This window comes from Amphibalanus amphitrite, unplaced genomic scaffold, assembly GCF_019059575.1.
Source record: "Amphibalanus amphitrite isolate SeventyFive unplaced genomic scaffold, NRLGWU_Aamphi_draft 000006F_arrow, whole genome shotgun sequence".
NCBI classification, from domain to species: domain Eukaryota; kingdom Metazoa; phylum Arthropoda; class Thecostraca; order Balanomorpha; family Balanidae; genus Amphibalanus; species Amphibalanus amphitrite.
Window position 1 is genome coordinate 2,177,501 of NW_024881502.1, and position 26,591 is coordinate 2,204,091.

Below are 26,591 nucleotides of genomic sequence, written 5' to 3' on the forward strand. Positions count from 1 at the left end.
CTCATCAGCCCCAATGGCGTATTCATGGTCAACACAGCCTGGCTTTCTGGGGCTAGTGGCAACTGTTTATAAGCGTTGGCTAAATCTAATTTTGAGAAAGACTCTCCATGAGCTAATGTACTGAATATCTCTTCTGCCGTGGGGAGCCGATAAGCTTGCTCTTTTACACACTGATTTACAGTCACCTTGTAATCTGCACAGATTCGTACGTTACCCCCAGGTTTTCTGACCAACACCAAAGGTGCTGCCCAGTCGCTCCGTTCCACAGGCAACAGCTCACCTTCTTTGATCTGGCGTTCCAGTTCCTTGTTCACCTTGTCCCGCAGAGCGAACGGAACAGGTCGGCTCTTGAAAAACCGTGGCTGCGCCCCGGTTTCCAGTTCCACCTGCGCCTGTGCTCCTGCGACCTCCCCAAGCCCCTCCGAAAAGAGCTCTGGGTACTTCCTCTGGAACGCAGATACAGACACTTCATGTAACGCATGCATGGTTTTCTCTTCCTCGACCCTTCCATAAAATATCTCGTTCCAGTCAAACCGTACCTTGAACATCCAATCTCTACCCAGTAGAGGATAGCGACTTTTGACATCTACAACCAACATGCTGTCTGTCATCGTTTGGCCCTTGTACTCCACGGTAACTGGCATTTCACCAATCATTTTAAGCAGTGATCCGTCATACTGACTGAGCCTCTTGTGAGTGGGCTCTAAGTGAGTGTCGGGAAACACCTTTTCAAACACATGTAGCGGCAGAGTGGTGATCTCTGCTCCGGTATCTAGCTCCATAGTCACCGGTTTCCCATTTACAAGAACAGAAGTGAGCAGCTTACCTCGTCGAACCTTGTGCGTGTGCAGCACTTCGAACTCCTCGGTACCTGACGAGTCCGATGGTGACTGCGGTTGCTGCTCCGGATGTCGTCGCCCCTCAGTCTCCTGCACCTCCTCTACCGCGTGACTGCTGGACTTTTTCTCTCCTGCCGTCCTGTGAAATCCTGTTCTACGATCAGCACGCTTGGCAAACTGCCAGTTTCCATTTTCTCTGTTTTTCGACTGTTTCGGACATACAACGGCCAAATGACCTCTTCTGTGACATTTGTTGCAGACAGTTTTCACATGCCAACAGGCATCGGCATCATGTCCCACTCTACCACATCGGAAACAGCTCAACCCCGGCCCCTTCAGTCTGTCTTTCTGGATCTCATGTAAGTACCCCGGACGCTGAAAATACCCCGGCCTCCTTTGACACAGCTTCAAATGCCCGGGCATGTTGAACAGCCTTTTCGAGAGTCAAGGACGTCATGCAGAGCAGCTCCTTCTGACAACGACTATCATACAAGCCACACACTAACTGATCTCTTAGAGCCGTGTCTAAATAGTCCCCAAACTGAGCGTTACTGGCAATCTTTTTCAAATCAGCCAGGTATTCTGCAACTGTTTCCTCTTCACGCTGTCTGCGTTGGAAAAACTTGTAGCGTTCTGCGATCTCTACCAGCTGTGGCTGATAATGATTTTTGACCTTCTCTTTGATAAGCTCAAAGGTAGCTTCCTCCAATGTGACCGGACTAATCAAATCTTTGATCTTCCCAAACACTGCCTGTCCCACAACCGTTAAAAACAAAGCCTTTTGCTTGGACTCGGCTCGTACATCATTGGCTGAGCAATAAAACTGGAAACGCTGTAAGTAATTTTCAAACGTTTCCTCAGCTGGCTCGAAAGCTGTCAGCTTGCCATGTGCCATTTCGCTTACTTACTTGCTACTTGCTTAAACAGTTACTTGCTACTTCCCTGCCTTGGACCGTGGTAGCTGGTGCCGTCCTGGTCTTCTAATTCATCCTTGTCGCCATGTATGATGTATTCCCAGCACCTTCACCATAGACGAACACCACTCTCGGTCACAGCCCAACCAAGACAGTCCCTGAGCCGCCGGCCAGCCCGGCGTAGCCCGGGGCCAGCTGACCACATGACCGGCGTCAGCCGACGAGCCTGTGTCAGAGATGCAAACTCACCAAGTGTGAGCTTCCATGCCTCAGACCACTGGCAGAGCTTGTCTAAATCCCTTTGGAGAGTCTCAGAGTCGCTTGCAGACGCAATCTTCCTAAGCAACTTTGCATCGTCAGCGTATAGCAACACCCGAGAGGAGATCCCATTAGGGAGATCGATTATAAAAAGGGCGAAACAAAGCGCGGAAATCACGCCGCCTTCCGGGGTGCCTGAGGTAACCCGGCACCACTCCGAGCACTTGCCGTTTACGATGACGCGACGCGATGTAATTACCTTATCCCAACTCCCGGGATGAGTCAGTTATCACATATAGTGACACCTGTTTACATTAATATAATCAATAGCCATTCTGCCCATGTCTACTCATTGCACTGTCCCTCAACCACCAGTTCAACCCTGTTCTGTTCCTCACGCTTATTGTGTTTTATTTTTTCCTCATCCATTTCTTTATATGTTGTCATTGTCCTCTCCTCAGAGACATTATCCTGTCCTGCGAATCTGCGAAGTCTGGCGACGGGCAGAGGAGCGCCTCGCCGCTTCACACCGATCCCGACCGGAGCGCCTCGCCGCTTCACACCGATCCCGACCGGAGCGCCTCGCCGCTTCACACCGATCCCGACCGGAGCGCCTCGCCGCATCACACCGATTCCGACCGGAGCGCCTCGCCGCTTCACACCGATCCCGACCGGAGCGCCTCGCCGCTGCACACCGATTCCGACCGGAGCGCCTCGCCGCTTCACACCGATCCCGACCTGAGCGCCTCGCCGCTTCACACCGATCCCGACCGGAGCGCCTCGCCGCTGCACACCGATTCCGACCGGAGCGCCTCGCCGCTTCACACCGACCCCGACCGGAGCGCCTCGCCGCTTCACACCGATCCCGACCGGAGCGCCTCGCCGCTGCACACCGATTCCGACCGGAGCGCCTCGCCGCTTCACACCGATCCCGACCGGAGCGCCTCGCCGTTTCACACCGATTCTGACCGGAGCGCCTCGCCGCTTCACACCGATCCCGACCGGAGCGCCTCGCCGCTTCACACCGATTCCGACCGGAGCGCCTCGCCGCTTCACACCGATTCCGACCGGAGCGCCTCGCCGCTTCACACCGATTCCGACCGGAGCGCCTCGCCGCTTCACACCGACCCCGACCGGAGCGCCTCGCCGCTTCACACCGATCCCGACCGGAGCGCCTCGCCGCTTCACACCGATCCCGACCGGAGCGCCTCGCCACTTCACACCGATTCCGACCGGAGCGCCTCGCCGCTTCACACCGATTCCGACCGGAGCGCCTCGCCGCTTCACACCGATCCCGACCGGAGCGCCTCGCCGCTGCACACCAATCCCGACCGCTCGAAGAAAACATTCTCCCTGAAGTTTGATAGCTCTGGTGTTTTTGAGGGGCATACACTCAAAAAGGGCTGGACTGATGTTCTTTACGGTGTCATCAGGCACTCGAACAACGGCCCCAAGTGTGTGCTGGTGACAAGATACCGCCACGTAAAGAAGAAAGGCTCACTGAAAACAAGTGCCCCGTTTTTTACGTGTCATGCCAAATGCACGCTTCCCGGCTGTCACCAGTTCGAAATCAAGATTCAAGACGCACCGGTGGATGGAAATGTAACTGCTGTGGTCAGCAAGTATGGGGAGGAAAATGCCAGCCACAGCGCGTTCCATTCACATCGTTATCTGAGAGGCAAACGTCGATCAGTGATTGGAGAACAGGTAAACAAAGAAGGCGCATACACCGTTCGCCAGGAAATGATCGATAAGACACCAGCTGAGCGCAACTGGCCGACGGCAATCTGACCGAGGCCCCACCGGCGCACATATGTACTGAGGCAGGCGGCCTATGAGCGGCGCAAAGCTGAGCGCCATTCTGTTGACTGGGCTGAGGACTTGATGTCGACAATGGAGATCTCGAAGGCGGAGGACATGAACAGCAAAAAACTTCCAGGTGGTATACACTTCATCGGTAAATACCCACTGGTGGTGATGCTATATAGAGAGCACTTTCTAAAGAAGTATGTCGCAAACCCTACCACCCTCCACATCGATGCCACTGGCTCTGTGTCAAGACAGATGGGTGAGAAGACCCCATACCTGTACGTTGGTCGTTGTGATCGCCGAACACCCGAACGGGTCATATCCTGTGGCCCACATGCTGTCCGAGACGCACACGGTTCCAAGCATTGAACATTTTCTGCTTCAAGTCGCCCGCCACTTCAAGGAGGTGACAGGAAAGTCCTGGACCCCACCAAGAATCGTTACAGACTTCAGCTGGGCCCTTCTTCATGCTGTATCGGAGGGTGTATGCAAGAAAACGCTAAAAGCATATCTACAAGAGTGCTGGGATAATCAGAAGAATGGAGCCCATCCGTCACTGTCAAAGCTGAGCCTATGTGGAGCACACATCTCCCATGGTTTTGCTTCCGTTCTGAAAACCCAAAAAGTGACAAAAACGGCGTCAGCAGCGTTCATGTGGATGTTCTCCCGGATGCAAAAGGCTTCTTCCCTCAGTGAGCTCGACAAGCTGTTTGAACAGCTCTGTTTGCTGGCCTGCTCAAAAGGAGAAGTGAAGCTTGCACTGCACCCTCCTACAGAAGACGTGTCTGAGTACGATGACCATAGTATGCCTGAACCGAACAGCACATACCGTACAGGAACCGCGTATGGAAGGCATTTTCAGCAAGTGAAGGAGCATGCACCTCTGGAACATGGAGCCGGAGAGGAGGTGAAGAATGCATACTTCTATCCGGGTGTGGTGGAGTACATGCTGTCCACCCTCATGCCACTGGCACCATTGTGGAGTCAGCTGATCACGACGGCGGTGACTACAAATGCAGCTGTTGAAAGCTATATGCGCGTGCTGAAGAAGCAGATCCTACGTGGCCGTACCCGACTGCACCCCGGTGACCTGGCGAGAATGATCATGAAGGACACGGCAAGCCGCATGAAAACTGACAGCATCCCTCCCAAACCTGCTCCAAGAGGAAAGAAGAGGAAGCAGGGAGAGAAGGAGCAGCCACTTCAAGCCTCAGAGACACAAGAAGAGACGTGGAAGAAACGAGACTGCTCAAAAAGACCTACCTGGTATGCCCGTGAACGTCCACCGACGGACGTGTTTATGGACAGCGAAAACGAGGACCATGACCTCATCAACATCGTGGGATAGCGGAGCCACAACGTCTACAGCCCACGAGGCCGATGATGCGGCTCCAACTGAACAGAAAACAAGTCTCACAGCATCACAGACCGCTGATGAAAGCACACATGTCATGTCAACTGAGGATGAAATGAGGCGCTGCCTCAAGCCAAGAACATGGCTGACAGATGACGTCATCGACTGCTTCTGCTTGTCTGCGGCCTCTCGGTCATGTGGTGGCGCGGCCAGTTTCACTGTCCACTGGCTGACAGCTATGGGCGCGGGCCGAGCGACAAAAACCATCCGACTATGCCTGCAGGACGCGAACGCCCACAAGGCGAAAGTGTGGCTGATGCCATATCATCGACATGGAAATCACTGGGCACTATTCGTGGTGTCCTTCCAACACCAAGTGATTGTCCATCTTGACGGCATGCACGGCAACGCCGATGCTGCAACGGTCCAGCACGTGCAGAGGCTGGTGGAGACTGCAATCAAGCTCCACTCGGGTCCACGCAAGGCTCTATAGAAAGGTAGGCTGCTCCGGCCGCGAGAAGTGGCAACATGTATCAGCGCCATCTATGGGCGGGATGCGTAGACTACACTAGCGTCATCTATGGGCAGCGGGAGAACTACTGATTCGTGACGTCACAGATCACTCTGCGCCCGTCGGCTGCAATGCAACTAACGCTAAAATGCGTTTACTCCCGGTCATTCAGCTCAGCTAGCAGCTCACATTTTCACCAGACAGATCACTGATCAGTGAGGAAAAATGAACCGTTAGAATAAACATAACAATCGGTACTGGTAAACGCTCCGCCTTACCTACCTCTTAGATATAGGTAAGTTTCCACCTATCTACGGCGGACACAATGGGTCTGTTCCAGTCTCACTTCCTAACACATCTAAACTCCTCCAAGATTGCTTCCCTGTTCAAGTGGCAGCTCTAGCCCCTACCAGACCAATGTCTCCCCCTAAATCCTATCATCCTTCCGGCTCTGCAATGGTCTTGTCGACCGAAAGGGCCTAACCCAACAAAACAAAACAAAACAAAATCTAGCCCCTACAAAGTCAAGGAGGGCCCTGCTCCAACATCCTCTATCTTGCTCTTGGAGTAGGTAATGCATTCGCCATAGCCCATCCGTGGCTGTTTCTCTTTCGCTATTTCAAAATTTATCGCAACTGGACCGTTTCTGATTCTAGATAGCATCGTAATTCACTAATGCGTACTGAATCGTGAAATGATAAGTTTCATATTGTGTTTTGTACACCTAATACCTATATATAGCACTTGTAAATTGTAATATATAAAGCGCCTGAAACAGCGGTACAGTACAGATGCAGAGCCGTTGCCTGGCCGTGCCAGCCAACATTTTTGTTTTTTGTTCTTATGTGCGCAGCACTTGTATACAAACACATTAAGAAACAGTGCTACTTAAAATACCTATCGTTAACTAGCCGTATTTCTTAAACCAAACCTCGCCGGACCTATTGGTTTTCTTCATACGCCCCGGCCGAGAGGGGAGGGGTTAGTTGATAAGACCTCCACTCGCCGTTTCGCCCCTGGTTGAGCTAGATTTTCGCGGAAAAGACAAACGTATGCGCCGTTACGAGACGCACTACGCAGCGATTAGTAGCCGATTTCAAGGCCTCAGGTTAACCGGTCACATCTGAGGTCCGGTCAAGTGGCCCAAGCGAAGTGTCAGTTTTTGGCAAACAACTTCGTCAAAAATGGTCACAGAGCCGCGATTTTGACGGCATCTTGTTTGCCTGGCTCAGGCGCGTCGAATGGTATACATTTTGTTCGGTCGAGCTCAACCTAAAATGTTGACTTCGGGTGAAGGTCAGGTCAGAGCCCTTCAGGTCACCAAGTTGGTCGGAGGAGGTCATATCGCATATCATTCGATTCGGAAGGTGTTCCCGAGTCCATTGGTGGGTTTCCGTATGTACTCCGCTACGCTAGCTCAATTTGATCAGGAGCTATTGACGAAAAACTTATGACCTTATCGACGTCATAAATGACGTCACACAAGGTCAGCAATACAAAAGTGAAGCATCGGATCGTGTGCATGAAATCACGATTCTGTGTGCTTGACATAGTTCTGGATCATTGCTGGCGCCATCCGGCGATGATCCATATTTACATATCGTATATCCATATTTTCCCATCGACTTATAATGGTGAGGTCACGTCATGGTGAGGACTTGACCTCAGGTGACCCTTAGGAAAAATCCAAGACATACAAGCTGTGAGACCTCTCATGGATACTAGGTCCTGTAAGTTCATCTCCCTGTGAAAGCTCCTCGGCTCTTGTGCACTGTGAGAGCGCTGCGAAGTCACGACATTGTTGGGCCGTGCAGAGGTTCACTTATGACGTCACAGGTCAGTGACCTGACGACCCGAAAAAATGTCAAAAGATCAAAAGAAAGAATGGTGTCAAAAGATCCGGCTTGAAAGAAAGGTTAGGTAGGCCAAGTTTTGCCTCTCTATCGCCGGCGTGTTCGGAACTATCGCGATAAACCCATGGGGGTGGGGGCGGTAACCGTCTCCCCCTTCGGCCGGTGAGGGTAAAATGGACGACATTGGAAACACATAAATTAAAGCAATAACATAAAAATCCAAAACATAGGCAATAAGTTGCTTGTGTCTTCCGGGAACGAACATTAGTTTGATCATTAATGTATGAGGCTTGTTTTCTATTCGTGGTAACTGCGATTCGGTACCTAATTCGTTTGGCACTGGTTGGGTCGACGTTCAAGACGCTCTAAATCGGACAAATGCGTTGACGAATGGAAAGTTGATGTGTAGCAGCTACGAGAAGGACCTCAATTGTACCAAGATAAAGAAGAAGACCTTACATGATACTGAAAGTAGGAAAAAAAGGGCGCACAATATTCCCCTCCATTGTCTATAACACTATCGGCCTTCGGGCAGAGTAATTTGTGACGTCACCATATTAGCTCCGCCCTATTCGCAGCCGTCAGCCAATCAGCGCGCCGGCCGCTGTCCAACGGCCTTGAGCCAGACTATTGCCAGTTTTGGATAGAGGAAAAGCACGGGAGCAGACCCCCCTGGGTCCACGTAAGCCCGAACGCTGCGGCTGGTGGAGCAGGTGGCGACTCGTCAACCCCGCCTGCATACCTCCTCAGCAAGACACATACTCATGCGGAACACGTGTGTGTTTCTATGCAGAAATCGCAGCGACCGTTGCAGTCACCATGCCCTTCAACGACCAAGACATGAGGGTCGTGATTGGCGATGCAATCAACGGCTCACAGGTAATAATAGTTCAGCTTCACATAACCTCACATCAATGAGAAATGATTTGAACTTACTCCACAAGACTAAATGATGTCGGAGCTTGCGAATTGTATTTTACATTTCTTCGTCAGGGAGTCGTACCGGATAAAAAAAAAATCGAGTCGAATGTACAGAGCTGCTCAAATAAAATATGGGTTGTTTGGTCGGTAAGACGACCAACCGATCCATATTTTATTCGATCCGCTCTGTACATTCGATTCGATTTTTCATCCACGAACTGTATGAGCTGTTATACAAATAGTATAAGTTAACTTTTCATATATTCTTTACCACATGCCGAGATATCCCTTTAACATTAGCACGTGCATTTGGGAAATGGCTTCGGCCCGCCTCGGCTAATGTTGAAGGTACTTGGGAAACGATTCGGCCCTAGGGCTTTTTGATTTTCCCAGACAAAATTTTACTGAATATTCTGAGCGGAAGAACCAATTCCAAAGAAGATATTTACGGATTGTGTGTTCACTAACAGCAACAGCAGAAGTGAGCAAAATAAAGTGACTGCGGTCCGTGCTGCGGTCTCACTTACTTTTGCTGTCAACGTAATTCAACTAAACAAGGGTATAGGTATCGTTCAAATGCCAATGTATTTATTGCTGCAGAACATGGTCAGCGAACTGATTATTACACTTATTACAACATAATGCACGCAAAAAACGAACACTTTAAATGCGCGAAGCATCTTAACAAGCCACAATGAAACATGATATTGTTCCAGCTGGGATCCAAGACGCGTTTGATGCGGTTCACCCAATTTTCAGTTTTCCTCACGGTTTCCTCACTCCTGCTGGAAGTGGACTCCATATCTTTATTCTAACTTCTGACGCTTCACAATCTTCATCCTCAGCCTTTTCAAACCCTAAATAAGGGGGAAGTAGGAAATTTCATCTTTCATACTCAACGCAGCCCAATAATGAAAAACACAAAAAATAATCACGGTGACTATAAATATGATCATAGTATTAATATAATATCAACACAATATTAAGAATATAATAATATATGTCAAATGAATATTAAACTAACTGTTGCACCGGTACGGCATGTGGTAAATCTCTTCCCAACCTTGGGCTGTGAAAATGCAGTTTTATTCACCTCGGTTTTTGGTTACGGACCTCGTGCCTACCGGCACTCGGTCCTCCGCACAAAAACCTCGGTGAATAATATACGAATACTGCATGGGGGAGCGGGCAATAGCAAAAAATATTGCCCGATGTGACGTCACTGTCGCCCGAGGGTGAAGACCGAAACAAGTGCTATTGCCCGAGGCGAAGCCGAGGGCAATAGCACTTGTGGAGGTCTTCACCCGAGGGCGACAGTGACGTTACAGAGGGCAATATTTTTGCTATTGCCCGCTCCCCCATGCAGTATTCGTTTTATTACATGGCCAACTCTCGGAATCTTTACTTAGTACTCATTCATCCCGTAATAAAGAATATCCAAACACAAATATCATGGTACAATTGAATGTATTGGATATACAATCATAGCCACGTCACATGTCTACGGCACACACTTAGTTGCTTTGCATGTTAAAGTTGAAGATGCAGCCTGTGAAGAGCTGGCCGCCGCCGGTCTGAGGCTCCACTGATGTATATGCTGTGGATGTCGTTGCATCTCCCACGAGGCTGAGCGTTCTGCTCATATTCCTCAGTTGATCGTCCGAGACCATCTTGGCGTAGTGTTGGAGAGACGACAAGGACTTGTGGCCGCTGATTTGCTGTATATGTCGATGAAGACGTCTTCTGCTGATTTAATCACCTTTTTAGTGCCCTGAGCCCTGCGCGATGAAAATATCTCATCCAATTCATGCGGCTCCAACAAATTAAATCGGGGTATTTGAACGGACATGTTCAAATGACGGCCCAGTTCTTGATGACTTGACTAACCAATCACGAAATCAAACTAAACAGTCTGAGAAAACGACGATAAAATTACGACATTTGAATTTTTGTTTAAACACCACTGCGCGAGCAACTTACTATTGACCGTTGACATGGCAACCGCCTCTCACCTTCAGAAAGGTCAGTAACCTGACACTGAAAGGTCAGTAACCTGATGCCGGGCAATAGTAAAAAATATCTCATGCCAAATTAACACAGGAGCCATGTAATAAAACGCATTTTCCCAGCCCCGGTCGGGAATATATAATGGTGGCAATGTGCTAAAACTGCAAGTAGCACTCGGGAGATCATGCTGCATTGCTTACTGATTTGTCTGACAGTTGAAATTGAATATTGTTATATATTCTATGGTGGCAATGTGCTAAAACTGCAAGTAGCACTCGGGAGATCATGCTGCATTGCTTACTGATTTGTCTGACAGTTGAAATTGAATATTGTTATCGCATGTTATGACTTCATTAACATGTATGTATTCTTCTCTTATCCTCAGAACTGGCTTAAGCGACCCGTGGCTCTTGGCTTCGAACAGGAAAAAGTGAGGAGGAGCCGATTCGCGCCTCTGACAGTGGAGACAGACGTCGGCCTGGATATAAACACATACCTGTCGACACTATGCCCCCGAGGTGAGGCACGATAGGGATCATTGAAAACATATGGGTGTTTAGTGGATATTTAGCGATTGTTTGCCTGTAGCTTTTACTAACTGAACCATTGCTATCTTATTGACAACGCTTATGCGTATTCATCGTGCTTCGAGAATGGAGGGAATGGAGAGAATGAATAAGCGGTACGGCTGAGATGTTGTCGACGAGCGAAGTGTTAGACTGACCCGCAGAGCACAGGTGTCAGGCGGCACAGCCTACCACCGTATCTGCATAAAATTTGTAACGGCATTGTAGCTGGAAGTGTTTGGTGAATATGGAACCGGCGCGTATGTTACCCTGTGTAAATTTGCGCATCATCAAAAAAAAAAAATCGCCAAAATTTTGACACAAGACAGCCAGATAAATTTCCAACAGGTACCCAAAGTTTGGTGCGGCGGAGTTATAGCGCGCCAAAAAAAGTGGGGGCGTCTAACGCCCCCCCCCAGCAAATGGCGGGTTAACCCGCGCCCCAGTGGCGGTCTCAGCCAACTTCGCCCTAGTGAGGGGGGGGGGGGGGCATATGTTACCACCCACCTCTAACTCAAAAACTAAGAGGGCTAGAAAGACGCGGTAAAAAGCAGTCGATAGCTCTCAATGCGTACGTTTGAAAGTATTTCAGTCATTTTTCACCTTAGAGCAATATTGGGGTCACCAGAGGTCATCAAAGGTCAAAATTTGCCAATTGTCATTATATTTTTTAGAAAACATGCCGCTATCTCAGGAACTATGATAGCTATAATAATGCAGGGAAAAGCAATCGATAGCTTTTGAACTCTTCTTTTGAAAAGGTCATTATCAATATTTACCTCAGGTCAACGGTTTGGCCTCCAGAGGGCAGAAAGTCCAAAAATAGCTGTTTTTACGAAAAGTGTTTTTCGACAATAACTTTCGACTACAAAAAGCCATGACATTTCTATTGCCAGAATCGTGTTCCTCTCGCCGAGACGCGTCGAATGAACTATAATTTGACCTTGAAAGGTCAAGTTGAAAATTTGACCTCAGGTCAAGGTCATGACCTTACCGGAAAAGGTTATGTTGCATATCAGTCGATGCGTCTCAACAAGGCAAACACAATGAGACCATCCCCAGCGTTCTATCTCTTTCCAATCGCGAGTTATTGGCAAAAAACTGTTTGTAGCCTCAAGTGACCTCGGATGACCTGTCTAGAGGCTATCAGCAAAAATGACACCTTGGTCATCACGAGTGGACTAAATCATTGTGATTGTGAAATATTTGGACTGTTCCGATGCGTACACACGGATCTAGAGGCATTTTCATTTTTCTCCATTGACTTGTAATGGAAAGGTTTCGCCACTGACCTGACCTTAGGTCACGGATATAAAAAATCCGAGATATACAAATTGTAGGCGCCCATAACAGCATGCAATCCACCAAGTTTGAAACCTTTCTGACAAACACTGCAGGCTGGACATGATTGCAAACTTTTTTTTAGGCTTGGTCAGTTAACTTGACCTGGTGATCTGACCTGACATGACCTGGGGTCAAAAATTTCACACATTGTCCAAAATTGATGTACCAAAAGCTACCCCAAGCGGCGCGGCGCTACGCGCCGCGGTTTTTTATTCACACGCAAAAAACGCGACAGGGTGGTAACATATGCCCCCCCCCCCACTGGGGCGAAGGTTAACATAGGCACGTCAAAAAAGTAAAACATTTTTTATGGCAACCATAATAAAATTAAACTTCAAAAATTGATGACGAATTCAAAATAACAAAACATATTTTTGAATTTTCGAGATAGGCAATTTTTACTCTACTCAGTTGTGTTTAACATCATAATAACGTTTAAAATAATTACTTAAACCCTATGAAGGTAGGGGACTTAGACCTAATGGGTTTCTTGTTCGTGATCAGCGTGTCCTGTTTGGTCTGCATGCCGATTTTGAGGCGATTTGAAAGGGTCCGGAATCTGCATGCAGATCCGTAATTCGTCAATTACGGGAAAAGTTTCATATATGCCGCGGAACGGACTTCGGATTCGTGATCAGCGTGTCCTGTTTGGTCTACATGCCGATTTTGAGGCGATTTGAAAGGGTCCGGCATCTGCATGCAGATCCGTAATTCGTCAATTACGGGAAAAGTTTCATATGTGCCGCGGAACGGACTTCAGATTCGTGATCAGCGTGTCCTGTTTGGTCTACATGCCGATTTTGAGGCGTTTTGAAAGGGTCCGACATCTGCATGCAGATCCGTAATTCGTCAATTACGGGAAAAGTTTCATATGTGCCGCGGAACGGACTTCAAATTCGTGATTAGCGTGTCCTGTTTGGTCTACATGCCGATTTTGAGGCGTTTTGAAAGGGTCCGGAATCTGCATGCAGATCCGTAATTTGTCAATTACGGGAAAAGTTTCAGATGTGCCGCGGAAGGGACTTCAGATTCGTGATCAGCCTGTCCTGTTTGGTCTACATGCCGATTTTGAGGTGATTTGAAAGGGTCCGGAATCTGCATGCAGATCCGTAATTCGTCAATTACGGGAAAGTTTCATATGTGCCGCGGAACGGACTTCAGATTCGTGATCATCGTGTCCTGTTTGGTCTACATGCCGATTTTGAGGCGATTTGAAAGGGTCCGGAATCTGCATGCAGATCCGTAATTCGTCAATTACGGGAAAAGTTTCATATGTGCCGCGGAACGGACTTCGGATTCGTGATCAGCGTGTCCTGTTTGGTCTACATGCCGATTTTGAGGCGATTTGAAAGGGTCCGGAATCTGCATGCCGATCCGTAATTCGTCAATTACGGGAAAAGTTTCATATGTGCCGCGGAACGGACTTCGGATTCGTGATCAGCGTGCCCTGTTTGGTCTACATGCCGATTTTGAGGCGATTTGAAAGGGTCCGGAATCTGCATGCCGATCCGTAATTCGTCAATTACGGGAAAAGTTTCATATGTGCCTCGGAACGGACTTCGGATTCGTGATCAGCCTGTCCTGTTTGGTCTACATGCCAATTTTGAGGCGATTTGAAAGGGTCCGGAATCTGCATGTACGAGATTGATATCAATCTGCATGCAATTATACAAACGTGGAATCGGGACGTCTACAGGAGCCCTGATCGGCGGCCGGCTAGTACTCCTGCCCGCGCTCACATACGTACACGTTACCCCGGCAACGGGCTATTGACCAATGAGAAGCGAGAAAAGTGTTACGTCACTGCGATTTTTCAATGTAACGGAAGTTAGCCCACATTCAGCCCACATTCGGCCCAGCCCAGATTGGGGCTGCCAAATCTAGGGAAAAATCTAAAAATCTAGGGAAAATTCTAAAAATCGTTTTACGCCTAAACGGCTGGACGAAACTGAAAAATAAGACCACCATTTGAAAGATCTCTTCACCCCGGATCTAATGATATGGTTAAATACCGGATCAATTTAACCAAAAGCATGATTTAATCAGGATGAAAATTTTCGGTCAATGGGGCGGCCCCTACGATTTTCTTCAAAATCGGCATGGTGATACTACAGGCCCAGATGATCAATCTGGCTGAAGAATTGGGCATTGAAATCTATGGGGTAAAAACGCCCTTGGAAAGTTTTACCCACGGATTTGTGGCAAGTGTATCGCACGTATCCCCCCAATATGGGTATCATATGAAAGCCCATGAAAATTCAAACAAAATGGTGGGGTAAAATTTACCCATTACCCCATCCAGGGTAAAGTTTACCCATGATGAAAATTTTCGGTCAATGGGGCGGCCCCTACGATTTTCTTCAAAATCGGCATGGTGATACTACAGGCCCAGATGACCAATCTGGCTGAAAAAAACCCTATGGGCATTGAAATCTATGGGTAAAAACGCCCTTGGAAAGTTTTACCCACGGATTTTTGGCAAGTGTATGGCACGCATCCCCCCAAAATGGGTATGGTATGAAAGCCCATGAAAACCCAAACAAAACGGCGGGGTAAAATTTACCCATTACCCTATCCAGGGTAAAGTTTACCCAAGATGAAAATTTTCCGTCAATGGGCGGCCCCTACGATTTTCTTCAAAATCGGCATGGTGATACTACAGGCCCAGATGATCAATCTGACTGAAGAAATCCCTATGGGCATTGAAATCTATGGGGTAAAAACGCCCTTGGAAAGTTTTACCCACGGATTTCTGGCAAGTGTATCGCATGCATCCCCCCAATATGGGTATCATATGAAAGCCCATGAAAACCCAAACAAAATGATGGGGTGAAATTTACCCATTACACCATCCAGGGTAAAGTTTACCCAAGATGAAAATTTTCGGTCAATGGGGCGGCCCCTACGATTTTCTTCAAAATCAGCATGGTGATACTACAGGCCCAGATGACCAATCTGGCTGAAGAAACCCCTATGGGCATTGAAATCTATGGGGTAAAAACGCCCTTGGAAAGTTTTACCCACGGATTTCTGGCAAGTGTATGGCACACATCCCCCCAAAATGGGTATGGTATGAAAGCCCATGAAAACCCAAACAAAACGGCGGGGTAAAATTTACCCATTACCCTATCCAGGGTAAAGTTTACCCAAGATGAAAATTTTCCGTCAATGGGCGGCCCCTACGATTTTCTTCAAAATCGGCATGGTGATACTACAGGCCCAGATGATCAATCTGGCTGAAGAAATCCCTATGGGCATTGAAATCTATGGGTAAAAACGCCCTTGGAAAGTTTTACCCACGGATTTCTGGCAAGTGTATCGCACGCATCCCCCCAATATGGGTATCATATTAGAGCCCATGAAAACCCAAACAAAATTATGGGGTGAAATTTACCCATTACACCATCCAGGGTAAAGTTTACCCAAGATGAAAATTTTCGGTCAATGGGGCGGCCCCTACGATTTTCTTCAAAATCAGCATGGTGATACTACAGGCCCAGATGACCAATCTGGCTGAAGAAACCCCTATGGGTATTGAAATCTATGGGGTAAAAACGCCCTTGGAAAGTTTTACCCACGGATTTCTGGCAAGTGTATCGCACGCATCCCCCAATATGGGTATCATATGAAAGCCCATGAAAACCCAAACAAAATGGTGAGGTAAAATTTACCCATTACCCCATCCAGGGTAAATTTTAACCCTTCTGATTGCATTAGGACCCACTGATCGCTTGACAGGGACTACAGCCTAAAGAAAGGCCCTCTGAATACACGGGAGGGCCCTCTGAACGCATGAAAGGGTCCCTGATTGCTTGACGTGGGCCTTCTGAGCTACAGTTCATTCTCTGAGCGCATGAAAGGGCCCCTCATCGCTTGACGGTAGCCCTCTTAGCCACCGAGGGTCCTCGATCGACTGAGGAGCCTCTGTCCCTGTCAGTCTCAGGGTCCCTCTCCTGACCTGGAAGAGGCCCTCCGCTGTTCTGAGGGCCCCTGCCGGTCTATGGGGCCCTCGATTGACATGAGAGAGCCCATGCTGTTCACCTGAAGGGCCCTCCGTTGATTTTTGGTTTCAGACTGTTGGTCTGATCGTATGTCGGTTAAAGGATTTCAGATCAGATCCACTGTCGATCTGAGGGGCCCCTTTCGGTTTGAGGAGGCCTTAAATGACCTGATGGGCCTTAAGTTTGTCTTAGAGGGTCCTTCGTCGGTGCGACAGGGTCCTTGGCAAGTGCAAGGGGCCTTTTGTCAGTCTGAGCAGCCCTGAGTAGCCCTTACGAGGCTCTCATGGGCTGTATGGGCATTTGACGGTCTGAAGGTCCCTCATCCGACCTACGGGGCCCTCAGTCCGCCTTCAGAACCGGCTGAGCGACTTTATGAAGCTATTCGTGGATCTATCTAGCAGGGGCTCATGGACTGCTCGCCCACTCATTCTAACATTTTCCCTTCATTTTCAAATAATATTTTTCAATTTATTTGCCCCCCCCCCTCCAAAAAATAGAGGATGAAATCCGATGACTTATTTTGAGGGGAGTGACCTTGTGCCCCTGTAAGCTTAGAACCCCCTTGAGGAAATCCTGGCTACGCCCCTGGCCCTGCGCCCCAGTCTGGAACTTATGCTACCTTATCACCGTGCTCTTCGCCAGACGTGCGAACATGAATGGAGTATGCTAGCAAAATGTATGAATGAAAGAGTAGGAAACTCAAATAAAACCATGATAGTTCGAGTAGCTGAAAAAGCGCCACCATTTCTAGAACGCTTTTATTAGCTCAAAAGTTGCCGAAGGCAAAAAAGCATAGAAAGGAAAATACACATTACACCATCCTTCCCTTCTCGAAAGAACGATTGTTAGTACACAGCTCACCAGGTCCACCCAATATGTGTAGCGCGCACGATATATGACACGCGTGACAACACCCAAGGTGGGAGAGAATCGGAACGGTTTATCTCTGTATGACTGCGTAAACAGTTAATTTTACGTTTGCACATAACCAGACGACCTTTTCTCTGGAAAAAAATACATCAAAGTTCATCAAATGACAAAGCTGAGTCTACACAGAAGATCCGCATTACTCAACGCTTTGTCGCACGCCGTATCGCTTTTCCTGAGACAGATTCTACAACAGCCTTGCAGTCCTACTTCCGACCCTACGTTCTGCCCGTAATGCACAAAACATCTTAAAGACAGGCGCATTTCTTTTCTGTTTACAAATGTTTACCTAAAACAACACGCAATTAAGACAGTTGCACTCCGCCCACGGTCATTCAAATCTGTAAAAACAAATCAAGTTCCATATTACAGCCATACTACAGCAATTACAAATTGTAGCGATCTGTGTACAGTGCTCCGGCCAGCTCGGGCTGCCGGCCGGGCACGCCCTGTCCGCGTGCCAGTGTCAGTGTTCCCTGACGCGGGTACTGCGCCGCTGGCGCCGGGGTGTGGCGGCGCGGCCGCCCGCGGCACGGCAGTGAGGCTGGTAGACACAATACAGTAGCACGTATCGCTCGGTCCTCGGCACAAAACATGGCCAAACACACAACACTCCATTAGATACCACCCAAAGACACATCACCGTTTTCTTTTTACCCCTCAGATGGCGCTCTCTTATCATAAACAACTACCAACAATACATCAATGCCCTAATTTTTGCCGTCAGACGAATCCTGAAGACACAGGAGAGCGGGTTGCACTTCTTGCGCCTGTCTATGAGCGGGATAGACTGTCTATGAGCGGGTCTACGCACGACACGAGCAGGATTCGAGCTTATCGCCTCGCTTAGAACCGATCTGAGGGAGTCCACGACAGCTTCACCTGTTAAAAAAGGAGTCATGTCTTCAATTAATTTTTACGTCTTGCTAATGTCTATTGGATTCCAATCTAAGTCAGTCCCGATGTTAACATAAAGAGTGAATGCAGGCGAACAAAATATTTTAGAAAAAAAATACACAACATACTTTGGCGAACTCATACACAATTTCATCGAAGTAAGAAACGTTTTCTTAGAAGCTATAATAGGTAGCATTACGTAGAATAATGCAATCGATAGCTCTTGAACTATTCGCTTGATTGAAGAAAATTACAGATGACCGTCTTAGGGCAAAACGGCTTTTCTAAATACCTTACGTACCTTTACTCAATACCTTTTCAATACCTTACTAATTTTTTTTTCTAAACTTAACTAAACTAAAGTAAACTTTTTCAATACCTTACTAAATACATTTACTTCTTAAAAAGCTGAAACTCTGCTTGAGGCTCATGATGAATAATAACGGGGAATATTTGTTTCTGGTCCCTAAAAAGCTGTTTCTGGCACCTAATTGCTGATCAGCCCCAAAATGCTTATTCGACCCTAATATCTGAATCTGGCACCTAATTGCTTCCACACAGCCTTAAGTTGCCAGCTCGTCTAGTTGAACTCCTTATTTGCTGTTTGCTGATTCAGCACCAAAACCAAAACATCCAGCACCTATTTTATTCCACGTCTGCCTACCTAATTCGCGTAATCTTCCTGATTTTATGTATCCTAACAACATGAACGTTGCATTCGGTGATGTCAAGTGCCATTTTCGCCAGTGGAGATAATGATTAATGCCATTTCTAGCCAAAAGAGAATCACTAGCCAGCTATGGTGCAGCATAGCAAGACGCTCCTATACCAGCCCGCTATGTAGAGACTAGAGATTATTGCACCCTCGGCCATTTTAACGTGAAAAGTTTGGATCCGTCACTTCCAGCCAGGCTCTCAGGTCATAAACTGGAGTAAAGCAAAATGTCAACTCTGAACAGACATGCCACGCAACCGGCCCTCTTTTCAATATTATTAGCTTTCTGCAATCATCGTCTGACTCCATCTTGATCTCGATCAAACGCAGCATCCGGTTTCTACAGGGGCGTTTGACTGACCGGCCACACAATAACCAAAAACAAAATCAAAGCTTCATGCACACATATGACATAAGTAAGAAACGGATGAAAAAGGCACAACCACGGCACAACTCTGCGCGGCAAACAACGGACAATGTCCCACGCAAGATCCCGCGTTTCTTCAGCGGCCTTGAACGGAATGAAAACATTACATTTCTTTTTTTGGAGCTATTTGATGACGTCAAAAAATACAATACCCGTTTTAATGGTCAAAATCGAGACAATTACTCACAAAAAATGTTTCCCTTTAAGCATTACAAATAAATACTTTTAAATATTTAAATGACATTGTTTTTTCAAACAAATCAATATTATTTGCTTACTTAAACGTCATATAGAATGCTGAGATCACTACGGGGCTGTCTTAGAGTGTAGCTGCACTGGCAACCTTTAGGCTAGACTCCAGGGGTCATTATACCAGAACAACATGATTCTACCAGCCAGTAGTTCATTTTTCTACTAGATTGGTGCTACGCTCAGCATTTAGGTGCCAGATTCAGAAAAAAGAGTAAGGCGTACCGATGAATAGGTGCCAGAAACAGCTAATTAAGGTCATTTTCCATGATTGGTGCTGGTATCCACCAAATAGGTGCTGAGGACCAATTTTGGGGCGAGTCAGCTTTTAGGTGCCAGAAATAGCTTTTCTGGGACGCAATTAAATGGCGTCCAATAATAACACGGGCGTAGGAACGTCATGAAAAGTGGGTGGGCCACCCTGTCAAGGGGCCTCCTTTTCCAGGGGGCCTCCTATTTTCAGGGGCCTCCAACTTTTGCCTCGTCCTGCTGGCTGCTTTCAAGCATGACCTCCAAATCTAGCTTCTGAGATCGGGCAGATGTACCCAGGGGCGTAACCGCTTAAGCGAACAGTGCGGAAAGTCCGCACCATTTTTAAAACTTATTCCCCCTCCGATTTTTTTTAGAATCTATTTGCCGCAAACGGCGCATGACCCCTGAAAACCCTTACACAAATGTCTTCCTCATTTCCCAGGTGCCCCCATTAGCTTCATAGGCGCCCTCTTTGGCATACCTATAAGCGCCCTATGTATACGAGTCATCAGAGAGTGAGACATCCCTATATGTCCCACAGTCGCCCCGTTGTCGCATACAATGTGCGCTTATCATAGGCATCTCTCTTTTATGGACACTTAAAGGCGCCTCTCTTTGCCATGCCGGCGCCCCTGTTCCTTATGAATGCACCCCCATGGCATTGATCAATTGCAGTCTTGCAGACCTCTATTGCATGTGGACGCCCATATATGTAGGCCTCAGAGGCACCCCTCTTTCGCATTGAGGCGCCCCTAGCTTAGGGCTTCATAGGCGCCCCTCTATTGCACGTAGGTGCCCTACTGTCTCAGAACCGCTCCCCTTTGGCATGCAGACGCCCATCTTTCGACGGAGGAGCCGCTATGGTTCTTAGAGACGGCATGTTGCTCCCAGACGCCGATGGGGCTCTCGGAGTCGACAGTGTGGGACCTTCAGTCGCTGATGGGTGCCCGCCAGATGTGGACCCTTGGAGACGCCGGTATGGGGCCCTCAGAGATGCCGGTATGTGGCCCTTAGAGACACCGGTGTGGAACTCTCAGATACTTCAGTGTGAAGCCCTTACAATTGCTGGTGTGGAGCTATGAATGCGCTGGCTTCAATCCCTCAGAGGCCGGTACATGGACATTAGAGCTCAGTGAGAGCCTGTGTGGTGCCTTCAGTGGCCTTGTGGAGCCGTTAGACATCAACATGGTGCTCTCAGGAGCCGGTGAGTCCTCAGAGTCACCGGTGTGTGGCCTTCAGAGCTCCGAGATACTGGTGTGGGGCCCTCAGAGGTGTCGGTGTGGGTCCTTCAGATGTACAGTCCACAGCAGAAGTAATGTGTGGTTTCAGTCATGGGTATGTTCTGCTTCTGAAGCCTAGGAACGATTAGCCAGACTGCAATGAGACTTTAAATGTAGCTTACATGTATATTCACCCTTGCAGCTACAACTTTATCTATTGACGTCTCTATCTATTGACGTCTATTGACGTATCTATTGACAATAAGTCCGCATTTAAAAATCGTCGGTCAAAGCCATCCGTTGAGATTGGTAAAACCACACATTACTTTAGCGGTGGGCTGTACCTATAGAGCCTTGAGATGCACAGGTGTGGTGGCCCACAGAGGCGCCGGTGTGGGGCCCCCAGAGCCACCGATATAGGGCCCTAAGAGACACTAACTATGACCCTCAAAGGCGCCGCTGTGTGGCGCTCATAAACACTGGTGTGGAGCCATCACAGGCGGGTGGAGTCGTTAGAGGCCGGAAAGGGCCCTTAGATGCCTACAAGGAGCCTTCAGAAGCCGGCGTGGCACCCTTATGGGGATAAGCGTGTCTACTCAGGAGCCCTTGGGGTGCTCTCATGAGCTCTGTGGGGGCCCTACCGAGCCGAAATATGGCCACGGCCAGTTGCCGCCGCATGGCTCTTCGGACTATCATTCTCAGGGGCCTCATCTGCCTAGTTTGAATAGAAGGGCCTCTCAGACAATCAGTCTCATGGGCCTCCTCTGGCTAGTATAAATAGAAGGGCCTGTTAGACCATCAATCCTAGGGGCCTCTTCTGGTAAGTATAAATAGAAGAGCCTCTCAGACCATTACTCTCAGGGGGCTCCTGTGGACAGTATAAATAAAAGGGCCTCTCAGACCATCAGTTTCGGGGGCCTCCCTAGAAAAGTGTAAATGTGTATAGAGGGCCCCCTCAGTTTCATTAGTAGTGGAGCTCTCTGACTATCAGTCTCAGGGGCCTCTTGTGGCCAGTATGAATATAAGAGCCTCTCAGACCATCGGTCTCAGGGGCCTCTTCTGACTAGTTTGGATAGAGGGCCCTCCCAGACCACCGGTTTCAGGGGCCTCCAGTGACCAGTTATATGAACAGAAGGGCTTCACAAGTCACAGCCATCAGCCTCGGGGGCCTCTTCTGACTGGTGTTAATATGAGGGCCTCTCATACCATCAGTCTCAGGGGACTCTTCTGACTGGTGCCGGATTGAGGGACCGCCCAGACCGAAAGTTTTGGGGGTTTCCTGTGGCCAGTATGAATAGAAGGGCCTCTCAGTCCATCAGTCTCATGGGCCTCTTCTGCCTGCTGTGATTATAAGGGCCTCTCAGGTCATCAGTCTCAGGGGCCTCCTCTGACTACAGACTACAGTGTAGATGGATAGGCCTCCCAGACCATCAGTCTCAGGGGCCTCTTCTGACTATTGAGGATAGAGGGGCCTCCTCTGGCTAGTGAGGGTAGGGGGCCTCAGCTAGAACGCCAGTGTCAGGGGCCTATTCTGACTAGTGTGGATGGAGGGGCCTCCCAGACCACCAGTCTCAGACCTCTGACTAGTGTGGATAGAGGGATAGAGGGGCCTCCCAGACCGCCAGTGTCAGGGGCCTCCCCAGACCAGTGTGGATATTGGGGCCTCCTCAGATCCACTAGGGCCTCTCAGGCCATCAGTCTCAGGGGCTTCGACTGACAAGTATGAACAGAGGGCCTCCTTGGATCCATCACGGCCCCTTGGAGTCCGTGCGTGGGGATTCGTGGAACTTATTTTTACCGAGTTTGTTTATTCTGGAAGGTGACGACGTCCTCTCAAATCGAAACGAGGGGCCTCGAGTAAAAAGTGGGTGGGCCAAAACACATGGTTGGCCCCCCCACCTCGAAAAGTGGGTGGGCACTTGCCCACCTGGCCCCCCCCTGTTCCTACGCCTATGAATAATAATAATATAAGAATAACCAGTAACCTCATAATATAAATCAGAAATAGGAGCCAAAAGGTTATATTTAAGGTTATCGAATATTTCGCTCCGGGCCCAATCTTATAAACGCCGTGAAATGGATATGGCAGCACTCTAAGGCTGGATATATTAGGCCTGTACACATTCAGCTGTTGTGCTGTTGTCAGCTGAGAAACGTTCACCTTATTGGCTGAAAAATTAATGACGTCATGTTGCACTTGCAACATGACGTCATCTCTCTGCTGACGGCAGCATAGGCTGACGAGCTGTGCTGCCAGGAGAAAGCAAGTGCAGAGATGCCAAGCCGTCAGCAGAAGCCATAAATGACGCATTTAGACACTGGTAGTGGCGCATGTAAACAAATCACGTGCCACATTTTTACTAAGTACTGCAGATAAATGAAAATTCCACACTGTATAGACGCTTTTCACGTTATTTTGTTTTCATAATTATTTATCAGTAAGAAGACTAAATATTTCCATTGCATATTATATGCAAATATTTTGATATAATACCTAACTATTAAAATATTGTATTAATAAAGGACATGAATATGAGACGATATATTTGTTTACAAAGCCACATTTGTAGACAGTCAGCCACTGCTGAAATTTCTCATCAGCCGAATGTGTACAACTCCGTCAGCCAGAAACGGTGGGTGGAGCCTATTTCGGCTGACAACAGCACAACAGCTGAATGTGTACAGGCCTATAGTACGCAATCTTATAAAACTCTGTGAAATCGAAAACACGGCACGCTCTTTACGGTATTGGTAGCCGCCGGTTTTCAGGATACCGTAAAATGATTTTAACCGTGAGCAGCTGTGCACATCTCAAAACACCGACAATCATCAGCTGTTTGCGGTTTCAGCGGCGTCCATTTCACGCCAGAATTTGTGGCGTACTTTGACGAGCTTCTCAGACAGTTTAATTGATTTAAGATAAATTCCATGTTTTTATGATATAAGTATGCAATATTTTACATTTGATAAAAAGGTGATACAAAACATTTCCGGTACATATCCACACACACGCACACACAAACCCATACACACATGCCCGCTCGGACACGGTCAGGAGGCGTTCAAGCGCCAATCCTCCGTGCGGCAGTTACAGTCCCCCACCCTCCATCCTGACTATCTGGCTGCAGAGCTCCTTGTGGAGGTAAAAGAAGGTATAACCGTCCCGTTGGTGACCTTCATTCAGGACGTACGCCTCGTCCACGCAGCTGACTCGCTGGTCGTCGTAATGGAACCACATGTCCCGTCCTACACTGTACACGTCAGACACATAGTGTCCCGAGTGCGCGGTGCCGCCGTAGTGGCTGATGACGCCCACCAGCCGATACGTAGAGTCGCCGACCAGGTCGACGGGACGGAGCGACTGATCTTCCTGGACGCAAAACTCGGAAAGGTGCACCTGTTCCACGGCGCCGGCCGGCTCTCTCTCCTGTGACCTCCTGATAACATGGAGCTCGCGACCCTTGTCCTCACGGGTCCGCCCCGGCTTCGAGTATGAGTTGGCGGCGTCCAACACCTGCAGCTCGGGTGGCGGCAATGGCGGCGACTCAGCAGCAGCAGTCGCCGATGGCGAAGGACGAGCCGGCGCCGTGGCTCCGGCCGACACTGGAGAGCCTGCAGTGGTGGGCGCTGTTGGGGCGGCGGTGGCGGCCGGAGCCGCCACCGGAGCGAGCTAAGCGAGCGGAGTCTTACGTAGAATAACGGAAATTTCTGAGTATGAGCGGCCGGCCGGCCGTGCGGACGCTTTTGCGAGGCTTATATCTCAGCAACCACTTGACCGATTTACATGCGGTAATTTTTGTAGGGTAGCTTCATTCCTTCTACCAAGTATTAGACTATCCTCGATGCATGTGGGTGACCCCTTATGCACGTGCCACGTGCAAAACGAAGAGGTGCCAGTTTAGTAATTGTTGCAATATCTCGGTAACTACTTGGCCGATTGCGCTGAAAGTTGGCATGTAGGTAGGCACCTACTAGGCACTGCATATCCATGTGCCAGAGTTGGGGTGCTGCTGCACGTGCGCACGTGCAGGGGTCGTTTCCAGATCTCGAGAACGGCTGGACCGATGCCGCTCAAATTTGGTACACGGTTAGGGACCAGTTAGTAGGGTGCCGTGCACAAGTCAGTTGGGACCCATTTTGCACGTGCGCACGTGCAGGGTGCCGCTTCCAGATCTCGAGAACGGCTGGGCCGATTGTGCTCAAATTTGGCACATCGCTAGAGATCGGTCAGTAGGGTGCCGTGCACAAGTCAGTTGGAGGTACCCCTCGAAATTTCGCACGTGCAAGACTCACCCCCTCGCTCGCTCCGTTAGTCGCCCCAAAAGGCGCTATACTGGTGATATTTCTAACATTAAAACATGCTCCACATATTAACTCATGATTTATTATAATGATGCTTATTATACAGACAACGATCAATTTCAAAATATGTATTTCCAGGAACTAAATGCACACTAATACACATAAAAACGAGTGTTCATTGTTATATGGCTTTATTTTTCAAATTAAAAGGGATTTTCAAGAGGATTTTAGCACCAGTAACCGTCTTAGATTTTCGGAGGCCACTGCATTATAGAATCGGTATGGGTCTTTAGCCTATTCTCACGTCTCACGTATGACACAAATAACGGGCACTTCATGGCTTCTGATTAGATATTTAAATTAATGATGATATACCTTAGTTTGTCAAAAATTTATAAATGCTTACTCACTATTCGTATTTCCTCTGTTTGACACAGTTACTGATCAGTGATCAATCTGTTGTTTCTCCTCCTGCATCTCGATCTGACTTCTGAGCCAAGTATTTTTCTTGATATAGCTTTGATATGTAGACTGGGTACTTCAATCTTTTGAGGAATTGCTTTTTAGCTTTAGGCTAGGTAATAGGTACCTATGCTTGAATAAGAAGGAAAATAAGCTGTAACTTGACCTAATTCAGTTCATGTACGTAATCTTCGAATTTTAGTAGCTTTATCTTCAAGAAGGAAAATTTCAAGAGCTTATGACAAGAAGGAAAATAAGCTAAACCTATCTTGAATTGATCCAGTTAATGCACGTATCCTGATGCTCAAATTGTAGGAGCTTCATTGTCAACGGCGTTACTTCAATTACTGAAAGAGTAGCCGAGCTATAATTAAATGATTATTTAAATAATTCTTTAACAAATTTATTGCAACGCCTTAACAGCAAATAAATGCAAATAATAAGTTGAAGAAACACTTTATTCACTCGATTTTCTGAGCGCGAGAATGCCCTCGCTGAAATTTATTTGGTCGGCAATCCACTTTTCAGGAGAATTCTTCAAGCATGTTGGTGTTTTCCATACTTTGCTATCACGTTTTCCATAAATGTTTTATTTATTACACATATGTGTGTCTCTAAAAGAAATAAATGCCCCATAAAAATTAAAACACATAACTTTTGCTGTTCGCAAACAGTACGCATAATTTCCAATAGCGACGGCGACAAGACATTGACCAATCACGTTGCGTGTTTCCTGCTGGCGTTGATTTGTACTGTGGGCAAA

The 26,591-nt window shown here is 48.1% G+C and overlaps 2 protein-coding genes across 4 annotated transcripts in view; both read right to left on the reverse strand.

The window, feature by feature from the left end:
• Positions 1-14,085, reverse strand: part of LOC122377702 (28S ribosomal protein S14, mitochondrial-like) — a 141,554-nt gene extending 127,469 nt beyond the window's left edge. For all 3 annotated transcript variants that reach the window (XM_043358068.1, XM_043358059.1, XM_043358040.1), the window contains exon 1: positions 14,067-14,085. The gene's annotated coding sequence lies outside the window, so the exon portion shown is untranslated. The remainder of the gene's footprint in view (positions 1-14,066) is intronic.
• The window catches only part of LOC122377962, a 33,692-nt gene that overhangs the window by 2,563 nt on the left and 4,538 nt on the right, over positions 1-26,591 (reverse strand). The window contains exons 2-4 of the mRNA XM_043358614.1: positions 24,180-24,734; positions 827-940; positions 281-446 (exon numbers count right to left, since the gene is read on the reverse strand). Of these exons, the coding sequence (XP_043214549.1) occupies positions 281-446; positions 827-940; positions 24,180-24,734 (835 nt within the window). The remainder of the gene's footprint in view (positions 1-280; positions 447-826; positions 941-24,179; positions 24,735-26,591) is intronic.